General features: G+C 36.4%; 3 protein-coding genes across 4 annotated transcripts; 1 reads left to right on the top strand and 2 right to left on the bottom strand.

The window, feature by feature from the left end:
- The first annotated feature begins 48 nt into the window (after positions 1–48).
- On the top strand, positions 49–3,690 carry LOC113729857 (ribosome-binding factor PSRP1, chloroplastic-like). Of its 2 annotated transcripts, XM_027254151.2 has the most exons (6): positions 49–732; positions 1,053–1,196; positions 1,290–1,556; positions 3,053–3,161; positions 3,262–3,403; positions 3,508–3,690. In XM_027254151.2, the coding sequence occupies exons 1-5, from the start codon at positions 448–450 to the stop codon at positions 3,390–3,392; spliced, it is 936 nt and encodes a 311-aa protein (XP_027109952.1). In that variant the 5' UTR covers positions 49–447; the 3' UTR covers positions 3,393–3,403; positions 3,508–3,690. The 2 variants fall into 2 exon arrangements, with proteins under 2 accessions (XP_027109952.1, XP_027109951.1); XM_027254150.2 differs by having other exon boundaries at positions 3,262–3,690.
- Positions 3,691–5,402: 1,712 nt separating this feature from the next.
- On the bottom strand, positions 5,403–7,873 carry LOC113729858 (transcription termination factor MTERF8, chloroplastic-like). The gene is made up of 2 exons (XM_027254152.2): positions 7,319–7,873; positions 5,403–7,206 (listed from the first exon to the last, which is right to left on the bottom strand). Exons 1-2 carry the CDS (start codon positions 7,587–7,589, stop codon positions 5,909–5,911), a joined length of 1,569 nt encoding a protein of 522 aa, XP_027109953.1. The 5' UTR covers positions 7,590–7,873; the 3' UTR covers positions 5,403–5,908.
- Positions 7,874–10,567: 2,694 nt separating this feature from the next.
- Positions 10,568–13,907, bottom strand: LOC113729859 (uncharacterized). The gene is made up of 3 exons (XM_027254153.2): positions 12,876–13,907; positions 11,183–11,271; positions 10,568–11,077 (listed from the first exon to the last, which is right to left on the bottom strand). Exons 1-3 carry the CDS (start codon positions 13,767–13,769, stop codon positions 10,957–10,959), a joined length of 1,104 nt encoding a protein of 367 aa, XP_027109954.1. The 5' UTR covers positions 13,770–13,907; the 3' UTR covers positions 10,568–10,956.
- Positions 13,908–20,251: the final 6,344 nt, after the last annotated feature.

Consider the following 20,251-nt stretch of genomic DNA (forward strand, 5'->3'; position numbering starts at 1 on the left):
AACCACGTCCGCCTCCTCTTCAACAAACACTCCAATAAATATTATCAGCAGTGTCTCTGTGTGCGAACACTGAACCGCTCCAAAATTTTTTCAAAATAAAAATGGCAAAATCTTGAACCTTACCCAAGCGGACTCTCTCCCTCTTTCTTTCCTAGCACAATTCTGCTCACTCACTGCTAGTAGTGTACTATTACTAAATACTACTCCTGCAGGGGGCTACTCGCCTGTCGCCGTTTTTCCTCATCCCCTCCTCCTCCTCCTCCTCCTCCAAAAAGAAAAACCCAGGACATATTGCAGCATTTTTTTCTTTTAACGAGTAGTATTTTGTTAGCAAGTGGCACCCAGAATTGTATTAAAAAGGAAAAAAAAAGATTAGATTCTTCTTCTTAAGAGCCTTGCCTTTTGTTTGTTTGTGTTTGATCGAGTAATCTTGAAGAATCTGCAGAAATGGCAGCGGTTTCCCCAACTTTACAATCGCCTTTCCGCTCTCCCCACGTCTCCCGCGGTACTATTACTCCTACTGCCTCGCTTACCACCAGCTCTTCCTCTATGCCTCCACTTCTTTGGTCATTGTCTTCCAGCACCTGTTACAGCTTCTTAAGCTCAAGGTTCAGGACCCTTGACACTATCGCTTTCAAGATTCCCCCTCCTCCCACATCCTTCCCCATCCGGATGTCTTGGGATGGCCCTCTCTCCTCTGTCAAACTAATCATTCAGGGCAAAAACCTTGAGGTATCCAACCCCCTCTTTTGAATCTCTTTTCTTTGGTAAAAATCACCTCTTTTATCTTTTTAATCCAATTGCGTTCCCACCCAACTTTAATATTTTCTTTTGTCTTTGCCCCTTTTGGTCCCAAGGGGGAGATGTGAATCTCACTGGCATTTGCAGTCGAACATTGATAATTTTTTCTCCCTATTTACGTGATAAACATTCAAGATACATTTTCTGTAATTGCAATGTATTCAGTACTGATACTATTGTGCACGCAGCAATTATACGCTTTCTTTCCTTTCGTATGTACAAAGTTATTTAGACGCTGCGTACTTTTACAGTTAGCTCCAGCAGTGAAGAGTCATGTGGAAGAGAAGTTGGGCAAGGCTGTGCAAAAGCACAGCCATCTGGTGAGGGAGGTGGATGTCAGGTTGTCTGTCCGAGGTGGAGAATTTGGAAAAGGCCCCAGAATCCGAAGATGTGAGGTATGCTGCAGCTCATGGGCAAATTTTCAACAAGTTTCTTGATCCCAGGAATTTCTGTGTTTGCTTTACTTAAAGTTGAGATTACGTTGTCAGGTAACCTTGTTTACTAAGAAGCATGGTGTCGTTCGGGCAGAGGAAGATGCAGAGACAGTGTATGGAAGCATAGATTTGGTGGCATCCATCATCCAGAGGAAATTGAGGAAGATCAAAGAGAAAGATTCAGATCACGGTCGTCACATGAAGGGTTTTGACAGACTCAAATTCCGAGATGTTGGCGGTGCACTACCAGCAGCAGCAGTTGAAGAGGGCTTAGAGACGGTTTCCGAGGCACAAGATAAAGATGAGGACATTGCCAATGAGGTTCTCCTCTCTCGTTTATATCGTCGTTGTCTTTACCCTGAGTATTCATGCTTGTTTCATACTATGATTTTACTTAACCGCTTGTTTCTGTTTTTGGTGATTCCAATACGTGCTTTACAAATTTAATCATCGCTGGTAAAGCAAAACACTACTCCAGTTAGAAATGTTTTATCTAGTTTATGAGCATAATAATGGCCAAGTATGTTGGGATTCCAGTTCCGTCCACAAGTAGTAGGTTTAGTGGTGGAGCACACCAAATCTGCCTTAGCTAATGAAAGGTAAGGCAAGTCTGTCTCTTTGATATTTTCTGTTCTTTCTTTCAGAGACAGAAAGAGATAGAAACAGTTATAGCTAATGATGCCTATATTCTACAGCGTTATCATTTTTTTTTCACTTTTATTTTAAGGCTATGCCATCCTGAGGTGCTGCTAAATGGATGGATCTTATTAAATCCATGAATGATAGATGATCGAACCGCCGAATCGGAATTGGGTGCTATCATATAGCTTTGTATTTTCTAAGTTCACGAGTTGGAGATAAGCGGACTCGAACCGCTGACATCCCGCAGGGTATTCATCATAGTTTCAATGCTAGCAATTATCTTTGCCACTTAGATAAGAGCAAACTCAAGTAACAAAAACAATATGCTGCATTACATTCCACGATGGATTGACTAGTATTAGTGAGCTAACTAATCAAGTATTCATGTACTTTCTGAATCTTGGTTGGGTGACTCATCTAGTCAAGAGAGCGTTGATGTGTCTTTACCTCTGCCTGCACCTATCTGATCCAGTAAAGCAGCTTTTTATCTTCAAGCATTTCTCATTATTCCCGACATGATCGATCAGGAGGGATTCTGTTTATTCTTTTTTGGTTCACATGTGTTTGGTTTTTAGCTAATTCACTTGAAAAAGATCTTTGGTTGGTGCTTTACATCTGTTGCTGGATGATAGTTAACGATTTTGCAGCATTGATAGATATTTCCAGTAGTTGAAGAATCCAGCAAATTCGTTTGTCCAACTAAATTGTGGGAGGACATAAACTGATCTTCAAATCTATTTTATGGCAAACCCCATTGCAGTGACTTCTGTTGCATGTGAAACAGTTTTGTTATTATTATTTTTTTATCAACATGTTGTCAACTGAGTGCACTAGATTAGGATGCTGTGCTGTGCGACAAATGTAACATATCATGACAGCCTCTCTGTATAAACTGGAAGGACTGTGCTATTGATTTTTTGTTTGGTCGTAATTAGATAACTGTCTTGTTTACTAGTTTGCATGCATTTGTGACTCATCCGTTGCAGACACGATACGAGTAGGTGTCAAATTCAGAGAACATAGAAATATGTTTTCATCAGTAGTATCGTGCGCTTTGAGTTGGTACCTCATTCATCTTGGTACCAACTAAAAATCTGACATCATGGATGACGTGCCATGTAAAGTGTAGCTTCTTGCGTTTTCTCAGAGAGTCTCATGCCTTGTACCGGTTGCAGATTGTTCGTACAAAATACTTTGACATGCCACCTTTGACTGTAAGTGAAGCGATTGAGCAGCTGGAAAATGTGGATCATGACTTCTATGGTTTTCGGAATGAGGAAACTGGTAAAGAATATAGGTTCTATACATTTTATATATGTTTTATTTTAAAATCTTAGCATTATGATGTTCCTCTTGTTTCTGATTGTTGTATCCCTTGTTGCAGGCGAGATTAACATTGTGTACAAAAGAAAAGCTGGAGGATATGGACTGATTATTCCTAAGGGGAATGGTAAAGCAGAGAAATTGGAGCCGCTGACAGTTGAACCAGCTAGAGAACCTTCCATGGCAGAGTAGAGGCATATGCTGTAAGTGATTAAAACCAAAGTATACTTTATAGCAAAGAGTGCAACTCTGAGTAGAGGCATTATTGTAGCTTACGAGAAGGAATTTTCTGCTGCAACTTGAATAGGGCCGTGTAAGATGATCTTGTATATAGACTGAGGAGAAACATTGGGTTAGGCGTCTGCCTTCTTGTACGGTGAGGTGCAGTGTGCCGTTTACTGCTTATGGCTGAAAGCAGGACCGCTTACGAAAAACTGGATTTGTTTCCTTCTGAAATTTTATACAGAAAGATGGATCTGAATTACTACTTTTTCTTCTCTTGATCCAACTTCTTGTACCCTCGTGTTTTCATGCATGCTTTTTATTTTGGTCTACTTTTTAGCATTTTTACCAACATTTTGCTAAAGAAAGTGTAAGAATAATCTTTTTCTGAAAAGCGCAAGTCTGTGGAATTATATAAGCAAAAAAGTAGTTACCAAATCCAAATGGGAAAGTTTTTAAATTCTTAAGAAAGTAAAATTGAATGCTACCCAGGAATTGTACCGAACGTTGTGTTCTTGCTTGCATTCCACGAGATTTTATCCCCGCGGCTACATGTCTACTAACCCTAGGAATGGCTCGGAAAGAAAAGGTCTTTGGAACTTATTCATTTCATTCTAACGTTTGGTATGGTTCGTGGGAAACTTCTTTCCCTTGGAATGTTTGTTGCAATTTTTTTTTCCTGAAATTTCATTCCTCAAAAAAAAAAAAAAACCTTGGGGAAAGTCCTTTCCACCTTCATCCTAGAATACCTAAATAGTAGAATGAAAATCAAATTTGTCCTCATAAATTTTTACACTGTATCACGATATCTTGGGTTATTTATAAGCTCAATTAATATTTGAATATGATTTTTCATAATAATAAATTTTCCTTATATTTAAAATATTTTTGTTTTATACAAGGAAATAAATGCTTTAAAATACTTTATTCTTTGACTTTTGAACAATTGTGCAAGACTTTTTTTGAATCTTATCAAAATTGAAAATAGATTAAAAATAAATTATAATTGCTTGACTTCTTGTAATTTATATTTTACGTTTTTGGTTTTTTAAATTTTTTGCAAATTATATTATATTGCTAGTAAATACAAAATTTTAACTTAAAAAGCTATACAATAAAATAAATCAAGTATTACAATTGAAGTATTTTGATATGAGTCTTCATTTATTTTTGAAGTAAAAATATTAAAATTTCACGTAAATAGACAATTATTATTATAGAACAAATAAAAAAAAAGTAATAGGACATATATGTCCTATAAACTAATTCAGTTCGTTTGAAACGTAGTTGGCCATAAGCACATAAAAAAGAGCATAGGCTCATAATAAAAATTTTAAATTATTACCAATCCCGAATTGAGGATACTTTAGGGTTTTGCAGGCAGAGTTAAATCGGCGCACCTCTTATTTTATGCCCAAAATGTAGAATCCTTAAGACTTAAACTGAGTTTAAGCATGCAACAAGTAATTTAAGGGCAAATTGAGGGTTAAATAAGTCATTTGAGTTCAACATTTCTTTTGCTCTTGGTTGCGTAGCCGTGTTTTAGGTGGCTATTCTCTTCGGCTAATGCTAACAAGCTGACTTCCTGGAACACATGTGTTCTTTGAACCTGACTAAGAAACAAGATAAAATCAATCAGACAAAAGAATAAAACCTAAAAGCAAGCATGTAGAGAATAACTAATTTTGCATTACCGGAAAAAATGAGTTGATAAATGACACAATTCTTGAAATTTTCATAAGCACATATCAAATGTGATTGTTGCTGTGATAGATCCCGGAAATGTAGTTTTAGGTATGCCTGCTACAGCTGCAACATGCTTTACAGGTCCTAGAATGTTTGGTTCAGTGAACATTCAACAACAGAAAGTCAATTATCTATATCTGATTCAAGAATGATTCTGGGGAAAGCGAGAGTCTGATTTCTTTTATCAAATAGGCGATGTAAGAGAATCAAGAGATCAATTAAGAAAACCTAGCAAGTCGAAACTTAAAAGAGTTTTTTCAATTCATCTAGGTACATTTTTCAGTATGAAAACTTGCTTCATCTGCCCTAGGAACTTTCATTGACTTGTGGTGCAGACACTTCAAAAAACAGTGGTATGGATGTTCAGGTTCTAGATAGAACACATCAGTTACACGTACTGGGCTCTAAACTGTGAACATTGTAGTGCAAAAAATGAACAGGCTCTCCTATACATGAAATATTAATTTCGGCCAGGTATAAATTGAACTTGAAACTCTTACTAATCAACAACAATCATGAAGATCTTCAATAAGGGTAAGTCCAATGTTATCCATAAAAAAAGGGCCTTTGGAGGAGACAATTCTCTCTCGCTGAAGAGTAACCATATTCATCATGTCTCAGCGCACCAGCCCAGACATGAAAGGGAACCAGCGTTCTTGTCTATTGGAATTTCCATTTCAAGGAAGCACTAGAAGTTTGAACAGGAGATATACCAATATCTATGTGATATAATCATTACTTCACTTCATGTCATCAATCAATGAAATCGTTTGTATCTTGTTTTTAGTCGAGAATCTAGCAGCTGAGACACTCAATAGCTTGTTGAGGGACATTCCTTCACCTAAACTACTCTTCTTCATTTCATATCTATGTTTAATCCTACCATCAAGCTTATAACCGAGGAATGCAGGAAAAGCCAATAGTTCCCCTACTTCACGACCCATATCCTCAATCAAGTAGTCCAGCTTCTCCTCCAGTGATTCATGGTTGTATTGCAATATCTGAGGATGTTTCTTGCTCATCTCCAGAATATCCTCACAAGTTAATCCATAGTTCAAGAAAACCCCAATCACCTCCTGCAAATTCTTGCAGCTAGTCCGGGTAACAGCACCCATTGCCATAGCCAATTCTCTGGTTCTGTTCTCATAACCAATTTTTACCAAGAAAACCAGCTTGCAAGCAAGATTTTCCTCAAATGACAGACCAATAAACAAAGGGGCTTTGATCAAGAACCGGCATATATCCTGGGAACTCAAACCACATTTTTTCAGAAAGTCAATCCTGGGGTGCAATTTCCTTTTCCTGCTGGCGCTAAACAAATTCGGATAAACAGCAACAATCCTGAATATCTCACTCTCAGTTAACCCGGCAAATGATTTGAGAAACTCAACATGATCGCTCAAGTGATCAAGACTGTAAGCCACAAGAAATGGCAGTTTACGCAACACAGTAGCAGTGGCATCCTCATTGCGCCCACTCAACTCTAAAAGGAACGTGATCCTCGGAATCAATTGGCTGTCCAAATCATAATTAAGGATCGATGGACGTTTAAGAATTAAATCAACCCCACCAAAGCGGTTCAAGAAAGCCAGCGTCCGACCAATTTCATCAACCGACTTAAGGCACAATGCCTTGGTTACGTTAGCTTTGTTGAGAACATGAACAAGCTTTTCTTGGGGAATCCCATGGTGAAGCAGCAGTCTTATTTTGTCTTCAAATCCCAGGAAGAAAGTTGGTTCCGTTGCATTTAGAAGGCGCTCAATCTTTGCAGGCTCTATTTTGCCTCGTATATCCAAATCGTCATTCCGAAGAAAAAAGTGCAATAATGAATCAATTTCTGGAGCGGTTAAAACTTCTGGCCTTTTCAAAATTAATCGAGAAAGGGCAAGGTGGCTTAACCCCAGAGCTTGTAGTGAACGTGCCCGGGATTGAATGGAATCGAAAGGGGTTAATGTGAGAGCAGGATTGCAGTTCAACAGGGCTTCTACATCTCTCTCCCTAAACCCCAATTGCTGGAAGAGGGACGAGAGCATTATTCCTGAGAAGATTGAGCATTATAACGACAAGCTTTGAAGAGCAGCACATTCAGGTGTGAATATGCAGGCAACGTATTCGAAGGTAAGTCTGAAAGAAGGAACGGAGTTACTTACGGCCGTTGGGAAAAGATTCAGTAGAGTTATGGTTGACGACGGCGATAGTGGTGGTGGTGCTGCAGAATCGAGGCAATAGAGTCGTCCGCAAACCCAAGAAGGGTATGGTGCAGTTTGATGATGTTGGTGCGTAGGAGGCACGCGCGCAGCTCTGTGCGGTTGAAATGATGAGTTTAATGGGTAATGATGGTCCTGAAGTAGAGTTGTTCGGTGCCCGGCAATTGTAACGAGAGATGGATGGGGTGGGCAAAGTAGCAAGGAAGTCCGCCATACTCGACTTCTTGTTAGATAGCAACGTTCGCTTTTAACTCTCTTCCCAACGTTCGCTTTTAAGGCCTAGTTTGGGAGTTCAGGACAAAAAGGCAAAAATGAAAAGAAGAGAAAAAATTACTATGAGAGAAGAGGAGACATAGAAGGAGCTTGGGAGTTTTGGAAAGAAGTGAAATGATTTTGGACATATATAGATTATAGGGTAATGAGAATTTGTTCATAAGCTTTTGTAAGAGGCGGGAATGCTTTCCTGTGGAGGATAGCTTTTGAACCCCCACCCCACAGTTTCAATAAATTGGTGGTTTTTTTGGGGGGGGGGGGGGGGGGGGGGGCGCAGCACAATTTGATGATTGAGATCCTTCGTCGATGACGGTGTCTCCCCTCTGTCTCCCAAGTACAAATGAGACATAAGGCCATGTCAATTTCATCTTTACAGTATCTTTTCATGGTACTTTCTTGGTTGTGCTTCTCACTTAGAAGCCTTCCGGTAGGTTGCAAAATTTGCTACTCTTTTCTTGGTCTATATTTTCCCCTTTTCTATTTTTGGGTTCTTCTATTTTTGTGACTCGTGAACACAAGATAAAAGAGTAATTAGAGGAGTGGGAATAACTATTAGAGTTCTATAGAGCTTGAACTTGAGTGATTGTGTAGCTAAGCATGACTTTAAGTGGAGGAAAATTGCTCTCTAATTCTTGTCAACAATATGCTAATCATAAGCAAGACTTAATCAAGGTAACAAGAAAGACTTATTTGATGCTCAAGTATAAGAATTCTTGTTACTTGGTTGCATATTTCTTAATTTTTTTTTCTTGATCATGTAGCGTGATAGCCCTACAAGTAAAAACAATAGGTTCAACCATGTACAAATGAGAAGACAATAGGCTTCAGGAGGCCATATTTTGTGAGTTCACTTCTTCATTGAAATTAGACAGTTGTGTGATTTCTTGTTATATTTTTTTACTGATTCCACCCAATTCTTGAATCTAAGGGGGCGTTTGGTAAGAGGGTATCGGATTCGGGGAATGGAATGAACCCCATAAATGGTGTTTGGTTCACTGGAATGGGAATTGAAATCTTGGAATGATTTCTAAAAATTTGGTGTTTCTCCATTCCCAAGTATTTTGGTGGGTTTTGTCCGATTCCCAAGTTTGATTCCAAAAAACAAATCCAATTACATATTATAATTATACAATGATATAATTAATATTTATATATATTATATTTATTATATATTATAATATATACATATATATATAATATATTATAATTATAATATTAGTACATTATATAAATATATATTATAATAATATATAATAACTATATCTAATTAATATGCATTATATTTATATAAAATATTAGTACAATTAATATTTATATATTATATAATTATAATTATATATTTATATTATAACTTTCATATAATTATAATTAATTATATATAATATTTAATTTAATTAGTTACAAACTTATAATAATGATATTATTATATTATATAATTATTTAGTTAAATATAATTATACTTATATAATATATATTATAAATTTATTAATATTATATAATAATATATTTATAAATGTATATTATATGTGCGTATAATTATAATATATACATGTATGTAATATTAATAAATTATATAATAATAATAATAATTATTATTATTATTTTAAATATAATAATATATAATAACAACTATATTTAATATGTAATATATATTACATTTATATAAAATATTTGTATAATTAATATTTGTATATATTATATAATTATAATTGTATATTTATATTATAACATTTGTATATTTATATTTAATTATATATATATATAATATTTAATTTAATTAGTTACAAACTTATAATAATAATAATATTAGTTATATATATTATATAATGTATATTAATTTGTGTAATATAATTAATATTATCAATTATACTAATAATTATACATGTTTACTAATAGAAATTATTAATCAGTTAGACTAAATTTACTAATACATTTATACTAATATATTTAATTAGTAAAAATTTCTTATATCTCATTTACAAAGAGCCAATAACTATCATTTACAATGTGATTTATAATATATTTATTATATTCCATTCCGAAAGAGTCGACGAACCAAACATCAACTATAGTAATGATACACATTCCAGGTACTTGAACCAAACAAATGTATTGGAATGAATGACCTCATTCCAAACCCAAGATATCCAATTCCGAATCCGAATCCAATTCCGATGTGCGAACCAAACGCCACCTAAATCCTCCCGAATTTACTCTTCAATTGTTTGTTACTGCTGTTATACGAGCCTTCAAATCATGGAAGCAGTCATTGCAAAGAGTTGTACAAGCCTAAAGTTGATGTCTTGTGCATTTACACTTACACCCCCTTACCTTTGTTAAAATAACAATTTATACTTCGATACTAGATTAACCAACAAACATAACATGTGTGAGCGCATTTGTTGAACCACAATCTATTTCCTCTCCTCAAACCAATTTTCTATTGTTTGTTTTCTTGAATGGGGTTGACTTGTTACAAGCTAATTACTTTTAGAGAAGGTATCTGAAATTTTTGCAACCTCGAGGGAGGCCAGTGCAAAACCTAGGAGAGGCTCCTGAAATTATCCCTTTTTGTTAATTTGGTGGTGGCTTGATCAGTGTTGTCGAGAGAGCAGGATGGTGCTGCAGACAAACAAGGAGGGAGTACCTTTTTTCCATTCAGTCACAGATCAGATATTCCCTATTCGGACTAAATTTGTGCTCCATGCTCTTCCCTGCAAGCGTAACCTTCCCAATACATGTGCAGTATCAGTTGGAAAAGAACTAACAAGTAAATATCCTGACCAAGAGAAAAAGGTAAGCCTATATCAATTATTTTCTCATTGCAAATAATAGTTTGCAGGCCAGTCTCAAAATCGGGCATCCATTCTAATATGCAGAATTTACCGATGAAGATTGGAGCTCCACAAGTCATAAGAGTATGCAACGGCAATCAAAATAGTGTGCCACATTGTTGTTATTCGTAGACCACAGAAAATGATACTTGACTCAGAAGTGGCACAGTAAATGGCGTACAGGAATGTGCAGCCTCAGTAATGAATATATGGGTGAACAAAACAATCTGATACCCTTCCCAACCTAACCCTCCGCCTTGTTACAAAAGATGGAGAGAGCGCGCGTGCGTGTAATAAATATATCAAATAAAGAATGGATAAATGGATAAACTGATTCTTTATCTTCTTCACCCCAGAAGGCCTTGCGAGTAGCTCTACTGCCAGAGCAAGGTCTTGTAATCTTCCATCAACCAAATAAGAGATCACAAAACTCGCACCTTCATCCTTGGAACTTATGAACGGCCAGTTTATAGCTTACACTTTGACTTGTCTCTGAGTTGATTTTGGACAACTTCTTGGACTGCTTGTTCCACTTTTCTTACCTGTGGGTATGTTTTTAATAAGAACAACTGATGAGCCCCCATTTTCCAAACTCCTGGGCAAAAAGCAATGCACCCATCAGAGCCATAAGTTCAGCAAACTAAAGTTAATTGATCAAGTGGATGAAAAGCAAAGGTATAAGAAGCCACATGTTCCTTACAAGGTTGATTGCTTCTTTTTCAGAGCCTTGCTAAAGGAATCCGATATCTTTCTGCTGGCTGTCCGTGATTTATCATTCAGATGATATTCCTGCATAAGCCAAAGAGGACACAAGAGGATCATAAACATAGAAACATGCTAACAGAATCCAGTTACAAGCAAGTATTTGTGGGTTCCCATAATCTCACAACAAAACATAGATAAAAATGAAGTCATCATAGCTTTTTGAACCTCTTTTATGGCAACAATTCCACTGGACATCTCATGGAATGCTGTAGAGAAAGCAATTTAAAAAAATCCTACTGGACTGGATAGCTAAGAAACAGAATCCCGCTAGACAAGGAATGCTGTACGTAATTGTGCAAGAACAGAAGAGGTACAAACTAAGTAAACATGTCACGCAGTTGGAAGAGTGATACTATGTGGCACCAAAAGTAAAGCCAAATTTTTAAAACAGGAATAAAGCTGCTGAAACAAGCACAGGGAAGGCACAAGTAAGCACAGACATTAACAAACCACAATCCATGTTTGCAAGCAAGTAAACACAACTCTGAACCGAAAGATGAAGATCTAGGGTGACGAAGCAAGTTTCTACCCAAGAAAATCAAAGTACAAAAACCATAGAAGGATAAGTAAGTCATACAAGCCCATATCACCACATACATTAAAATGTATTGCAACCAACCAGCAGCTTCAAATAAAGTAAAATTGTTAATGCCATCAGATTGATCCAAAAATAGTCATTCATAAACTGCATTTAAGTCGATGAAAATTGATAAAATACAATTCATCAAAACTTTTCACAAACTTTACTAGAATTACCTATCTAAAATATATTGTCTACAGCCACAATAAGAGAAACTCATAGGCAATACTAGAAGGAAATTTTTGCCCAAAAAATGATGGGAATCCAATGGAAGGAATTGAAGATTCATCAAGTAAATATTTATCATGAAGCTGCAGGGCACAAGATCAAGACAAACTATGTATATGATACCTGAACAAACTAGACGTGTGGTATCATGGTCATGCTTACCTCCCCGAAACAAATGAAGCTGTTTGTACAGGCAGCAAAAAGAAAAAAAAAATTGAAAGCACCGTCTCTTGCCCCAAATTTGAGGCAATTCAAAGTTTTGCCTTTCAAATGCTCAAGATGTTATATGGTTGGCAGCAAGTCATCCAGAAAAAGTGATTGCAAATACAAGGATAACTACCGAAGAGAGTTCTAAGGTCGATAAGCATTCTTACTAATCTGAATCCACTCTCTGGCATGATTCAAGATCTCTATAGAATGTTACGTCCGAAAGCATGCAACATGAGTTCACAAAATTACTGCCAGGCACTCAAAAATGACTGCCTCCGTTGTCTTATTTATATGCTTACCTTAACTTGTCATCTTCTGAAACAATACAAGTTTATAAACCATCTTCTTTTGAACTTGAAAGGCACAAAACCGAAGAGATACAACCACCAAATGTCAGAAACTCATAGAACAAAGCACATTTATAGAAAATCATCAATGGGGCAAAAGAGAAAGTTGAAACATTCATAAGTTTACGATTACCAAATATACCAACTCCACTAACTGACGTTCAACTAACAAAAACACGAGTTATCAAATTTAAAGCTAGCGATAAAGTGCATAACTATGACGTGAAGTAGGAAAAGCAGGGGTAAGAAGCATCCAAACTTACGTCCTTAAATGCTCCATCACTTCCCTTTTTAGATAAACCACGTTGCCCACTAAAAGTCTTTGGCTTCTTGACTCGATGAAGCCCGCCACGAACATTTTCACTATCGACGCTACTCGCTTTCCTCTTTTTCTTCTTCCCAGAACTCATGAATTGACCCCTTTTGTCCCGGACTTTCCAAACATTCTTCTTCCTAAACAACATCTTGTCAAATTTCCAGCTTGCGAAGCTGGTATCAATCACCGTGACCTCAGTCCTGGAAAACCCGGAAAGATTGCCATAACCCATTTCCTCCTCCTCGTCCTCCTCCTCCTCCTCTTCCACCTCCCCTTCTTCAATACAAATGACATTTTCCACCAGCTTGACTTGCTGGTGATCAGCTAATTCCTTCCCCAGGCCTACTCCACTGTTGTCGTCGCTCACGGGAGAAGCGCTGTCGGTTTTGCTGGGCGCTGGCGCATTGTCGCTGATACCACCATAGTTGGCAGTATTATTACTGAAATCTGAAGGAGGATCGGAAGGAAGGCAGAACTTAGGGATGGTCTGTTTGCGGGAGCATTTCTTTCCGGGTTGGATCTTAAGGGAGGAGTCGCCCATGCAGAAGAGCTCAGCCAGCACATTGGTCACTATGGTGAAGAATGGGTTTTGTTGAGTCGGGTTTTGAAGTAATTGATCGGTGGGGTGATGGGTCTGGGGGTGGTTGCTGGGTTCTAGGTTGTCTGGGGGAACAGGGTGGTTGTGGTTTTGGGGGAGAGCGAGAAATTGCTCGAGATCGAGGTCGGTGGAGGAGGGGAAACCTTTAGAAGAACGGAGCTTTTCAAGCCAATTGGAATTGGATCTTCCGGAGGAGGAGGAGGAGGTGGCGGTGGAAGTGGAGGCAGAAATTGAGCAGAGCATTTTTCCTTTTTCCTTTTATTTTTTTTTATTTTTTTTTGGGGTATTATATAATTTGTATTGGAGGGGAGAAATGATGCGGGGAACTGGCGAACGGGGGTTGGTTTTCAGCAATTATACTTTGGAAAATTTGGGGATTGGTAGAGTGGTAGTAGGAGCTAGATGGATGCTGGTTATTGGTAAATGGCGAGAAGAGGCAAAGCAGGACGGACGGACTATATGGGCTGTAATATTTTTGGAGGTCTTTGATATTTTGGCTTCCTGTTGTTCCTACTACCTACTGCACTGCTCTGCTCTACTGACTGGTTAAGTAAGCAACTGCAACACGGAGAGGCTTTCCGTTCCCTTGGGAATTCCGTTTTCACCTTTTCTTTCCTTTCTATATATTTATCTCCCTCAGTTATGGCATACAAATTTATAAGCAAATTTTTGTTTGGATTGTAAGTTATTTGAAATATTTTTACTGTAGCACTTTTTGTGATGTGATTAGAGGTGGCAAAATGGGTGATTTGGACGGGTTTGGGTTGGGTAAAATGGGTAATGGGTATAAATGAGTCAACCCATTTATATCCATTTAATTAGATGGGTATAAATGGGTAAGTCAAAAAATGAGTTGGGTAACTCAATTATCCATTTATAACCCATTTATTCTAATTTTTTACAAGCTCATATAAATTCATTTTGTAAACTAAATTATCAATTTATATCATTTTACACCCATCATTAATTTTAAATATTTACTTATTATGCCAAATAAGTCTAATTATCAATTTTTTTCCTTCCGCGTGTCATGTTGCAAAATTACATATTATTTAATAATTGAACAATGAGAATCTAAAATTTTGGACTAAATAATATGAAAGTTAACAAAAAAATTTAATCCAAAACTTTGAACCCCTAGTATTTTTTCGTTTATAAATTTAAAATTTCATTTGAAAAGGTAAGAAAGGAAGCTAAAATTTGTCATAAATTGATGATGCTAAAAAATGATCAAATTAATAAATTACAAGGAAATAAAGCGATAAGATACAACCAACAAATAAATATAATAAATAAAACAAAAATACTTAACATAAAAAATAGTTAAAAATCCTTATGAAGACTAGCAATCACTTCATTTAGCATACAAATATCAACCTGAAGTCAATATATGTAAATTACTCAACAGTACTATGAGTAATCACAGGTAGGTTGGATTATACAAGATATACAAGAAACTGAAAATGTAAATATGATAAAGTCAAAAGAAACTCTTTAAGAAAAAATTGTCAAGAGCACGACTACTCGTGTGATTTCTCCTCTTTTCCCATGAAAGTTAAGTTACAGAATGCATCTGTGCTAGCCATTGTGCTATTGGGCTTGATTTGCTTGCTTCTACTTTGCTGCAAACTTACTACGTGAAGCAGGTACCGAATAGTGCCAAAAAAAACTGCAGCCAGAATGGTTTTCATTGCCACAGGACAGCGAGATGCACGAGAGAAGTTGACTCTCAGGGCCTGGTCTCTGCAAAATCCAAATGCAGACGGTGGTACTATTAGAGCAAAATATTTGCCATAAGTTTCTATACCATGCCTGCTCATGTGTTCTCTTGATAAACTGAACTCAGTATTATTCTTCAAACCTTTGCGCAGCAGCTCAATATGACTAGAATTCTGATTAGAAGACGGGATGAAGTAAGCAGCTTGAAGGAGTGCCAGTGACAATACAAATATCCACTTGACAGTAAAAAGATAGCAACCTAAAAGTTTGCTGCTGGCTCAACACAAAATAGAGAAGATTCCTGGCAACCAAACCCAAAACCAAATTCAAAGTTCTGTTTTTTGCTACTTAAATTTCATCTAGACAGAAAGATAAAATTCTTTTCACCACATTACTAACAATCTCCATGATCATGAGAATACAGCTTACCTAAATATGAAGGTTAGTAAGTTTAGCAACTAAAGGTGCAAAGTCAATACTCAGTCTTTCTTTATCTTCATCATCTTCAGAAGCTGAAATCAAAAGTAAATTCAATAAGTGACCAAAAAAGTAAAATACAAGATCATGTGCACTCAAAAGGTTAAGTATAACATACCTGTTACTCCATATAACCAGTCCCTAGTACATAACAAGACCTCCACATTTTCTGGTAGGAGCGAAGTACGATATTTACCCACAATTCTACCACCAATACTGAAAGCTGATTCCGAGGCCACTGTAGTGATAGGAATACTTAAAATATCCCGTGCCATCAAAGAAAGAATAGGGTATCGATTTTTGTTTTCTTTCCAAAAATTGAGAACATCCAATTCTTGAGTTGAAAGGAGTCGAGTATCATCCAAATAAGAGTCTACTTGTGACTTATTCCTCTTGTTTGCATGTTGTTGACTCTCAAATTCAGCAAAATCATCATTGTCATTGCCCAAATCACCACCAGAGCAGCCTGCTATTGATCCATCTAGCAAATCACCATCAAAAGTATTCTCGTACTCCTCAAATAGTAAATAAAATTTATCCCGAACTTCATTAGCACGTTCTTCATAATCAAAAGAATATAGCTTCTTAAAAGCATACACCACATAATCCATTTTAAAACGCGGATCCAAAATGATGGCAAAACTCAAAACCAAGCTATAACATTCCCAATACTTCTCAAATTTCCGTTTCATTTGCCTGGCCATTTCACTCACTTCAATGTCTAAATTATTGACCTCTTCCGTGATAACTTTTTGAATTTTCCAGACACCATGAAAATACAAATTTGCAGTTGGATAATTAGTCCCCGAAAAAAGGGTGGTCAGGTCATAAAAAGGCCTCAACAGTGTTGTAAATTTCTGCACCTTAAGCCATTCTTCTTCAGTTGGGTAAAATCTGCTGAAGTTGCGATCAACCACGTGCAACTGATGAAAGGCAAGCTTATATTCAAGTGCACTATCCAGCATCACAAATGTAGAGTTCCATCTGGTTGGGACATCTTGATGCACCCTCTTATTGCATGGCAAAGAAACTTGAACAATACACTCTGCAAATTTCAACTTTCTTGATTCACTAGCTCTGATATATTTTACACACTCTCGGATCTTTGAGACTGGTTTGGAAATAACTTTGACACCATCTTGGACAATCAAATTTAGCACATGTGCACTGCATCTTACATGAAAAAATTCACCCTCACAAAATAGTGTATTTCTTAGCCTCAAATGCTGCTTCAACAGATTCACCATACCATCATTGTAAGATGCGTTATCCAATGTGATAGTAAAAACTTTTTTTTCAACAGCCCAATCTCTCAATAAATCTATGACTTTTTCAGCTAATATTGGACCACCATGTGGTGGTGGCATGTGGTGAAAATTTAGAACCCTCTTTTGTAAAATCCAATCTTCATCCACGAAATGAGCCGTCAATGCCAAATACCCATCTGTTGCAATAGATGTCCACAAGTCTGCAGTAAGGCAAATTCGACTTGAAATTGAATTTAATTCTGTCTTTACTGTCTCTTTTTCTCTTTTGTACATCTTTTCAATATCAGTCTTTATCGTGTTTCTCGAAATGGGTAAAGCATCTGAATTTAAGTATATACACAAGTCTCGAATTCCTTCTTGCTCCACCAGTCTATAAGGATGGTTATGCTTCACAATAGCAATTCCCATCTTTTCCCGATAAATTCCTTGGTCAATTGGAGACCGTTCTTCAAAATCAGATTGTCCACGCTTATTACAATTTGAAAGATGACGCCATAAGTTGCTTGTTCCGGTTGTTCCACCGCATGCATAATCACGCTTGCACCATTTACATTGTGCTCTTTGTGAGCCATCTGGCTCAACACATAATATTTCAAATTCCTTCCAAATCAATGACGTGAGCTGTCTCGAACGCTTAGAAGAACCTTGGATCAACTCACTTGTATTGGTAGGTTCATGGCTTGTATAAGAACATTGTTCCTGAATGTGCTCTGACAACTCATCTATTGGATCATGATGGGATAGCATTTCTGTTATCTATACTACCAACTTTGTACACCTTATCTGATATTTTTCTGTCTAAGACTCTCAGCCTTCCAATTTTGTACACCTCATCTAATATTTCTGCAACATTGATCCCAAGAACTACATGTTTTTACCAAGTATTGTCAATTTGGTCCAGCCATAAATCTACAGAGCTTTCTACTAAATAAGATCTAATGCAATCTGCCAACAAAGGTAAGCGAAACAATCATTTAACCAGTCCAAGATGTCCAAAAACTTAAGAATGGTAACATACTACGGTGCAATATTTAATTAGATTCAGCAATCTGCAAAACTGAACTTAATTAGATAATCCTAAAATTAATTATACCATTATTAGCCTTCCAAAGTTAAGCTTAACTACTTCAAATTCTTGACTGTCAAAACCACATTCGCCAATGCTTGATCCGCATGCATGCAAATGCAACCAAGAATTCTAGCAGACATGCAATGCAACCAAGAATTCTAATTAGGCACTATTTTGAATTCTAATTCTGGAGATCCGAACGAAAGAGATAACACAAGCGAACCTTTTTTTGGCCGTTAATCAAGGCAAAATAGTTGGCTGCATCGCTTGTGTGTCACCATTCATTCCGTCTGCAGGATAATAACCATTGGAATGTCTCTGTCAGTCCTACTAGTGTCTGTCATCCTATTAGACCACTCACTCCTCACGAGACAGCAGAACTACTTTTCGAACGATGCCCATATGAGCTCAGAAATCGGACATGGAAGGGGCAAAATACAAAGACGGGGAGAAGAGATGGGGGAAACAAACACTGGAGGAAGAAGGGGGGAGGGAAGCAGTGGGCTTGCTGGTGGGGAGGAGAAGAAGATTGACGGTGAAAATGGGAAATACAAAGGGTTTGGGAATGCAAGTTAAATGGGTTAAATGGGTTAGATGGGTTACCCAATTAAACCCATTTAATAAATGGGTTTAATTGGGTAACCCATTTATATCCATATATAAAAATTTAATGTACCCATATCCAGTTATTAATGGGCGGGTATGGGTAAAATTAATTAAATGGTTTTATTTGACACCTCTAGATGTGATGTATGTTAGATAAAAAGGTAATTGGGAAGGTAAAAAGGTGTATTGGAAATTGTAATGATGATGTAAGCAAATATATTTGGGGAAATAAAGGTCAATCCAAACAAACCATAAGGAAAGGGATTTAGAAAAGAACTTAATGGATGAATTTTAGAAAAGAAAATTTATTTTTTGTCAACAAATTAAGTGACTAATTTAAACTAAATTACCTGTGAATTTTAGCATCATTAGCCATTGTAAGCAAAATTAATGAATGGTGTCAATTGAGGGGAGAAAACGATGTACATGTTTCTATATTATGTTCTTCAAACTAGTCAATTTAATTCTATTTTTATACAATTCCAGAGAGGAAGACAAATAAGCAATTCTGAAACTATTATTAAAGTAAGTATAAAGAGAACTTGTACAAACGTATCTACTTAAATCATTTCTATTTCAAAACCTCCTATAGTTCAGCCTACTACTGCTGTTCAAGTTACTACATCTTTTTCCATTAATACAGTTATAATCATGTACTCTGAAAATATTATAACAACAACAGTTTTAATATGTGGTTTTAATGCACTTACTGCAATTTTCATTCAATAAAGATAACTTTACCTTATTAGTATGCACTTCTAATTACTTGTAACTAGACTTATCTAATGCTCAATAATTTGTGTTACCCCACAAATAGAGAGTTTTAAAAATGACGTGTATTGTTTATAAATTTTGTTGCAATAATCTGGATATATAGTCATTTAACTAACAGTTAGTATCCACAGTTACTACATGTTTTGTTGGTAAATTTCATTCAATTGCACTTATAACCCTTGAATTTTGCTAATTTTCAATAACTTTTTATATTTTGTCATTCATCCGTTAATACAACTTAACAAGCAGCATGGAAGGCAAATTTGGTACAAATTTCTCAACTAACTTCTAAATTTTTTTTTAAAATGGTAGCTTTTCTAGCATGGACTGAATTTGCAACACAAACCTTAAGTTCAAGGGTGATAAGTACTATTTTCTAAATCACAATGGAGGTAAGTGATAGTGTCATGGGAGGTTTCTGCAATTATCCCTTAAGGAAAAAGTGACATAAGCTTTGGAAGTTAACTTGAATTAACACTAGTGTTTGGTAAGTTTTTATATACATACAACAAAGCAAACAAACATTAGATGAGCGCAACAATTAAAATCCAAAAATGATACAAAAAACCTGTGCATAGTGTAGTAGGATTTAGGAAATAAAAGGGGTAGGGGTAAGGCTACAACTCAGTCGAACTTGCGAGTAGATCAGTCAGTTGCTCAACTCGAGCTCGATCAAAGTCAAGTTTGAGTTGAGTTCAAGCTACTCGATTGAGTTCGCGAATCAAACTTGACTAGGGATATTACGTAATGAAGAGCTCGTCGAGCTCTATCGAGTACCTGCTATAATATTTAATTAATATTTTAAAATAACT

Source organism: Coffea arabica, chromosome 2e (assembly GCF_036785885.1).
Source record: "Coffea arabica cultivar ET-39 chromosome 2e, Coffea Arabica ET-39 HiFi, whole genome shotgun sequence".
Taxonomy (NCBI): Eukaryota; Viridiplantae; Streptophyta; class Magnoliopsida; order Gentianales; family Rubiaceae; genus Coffea; species Coffea arabica.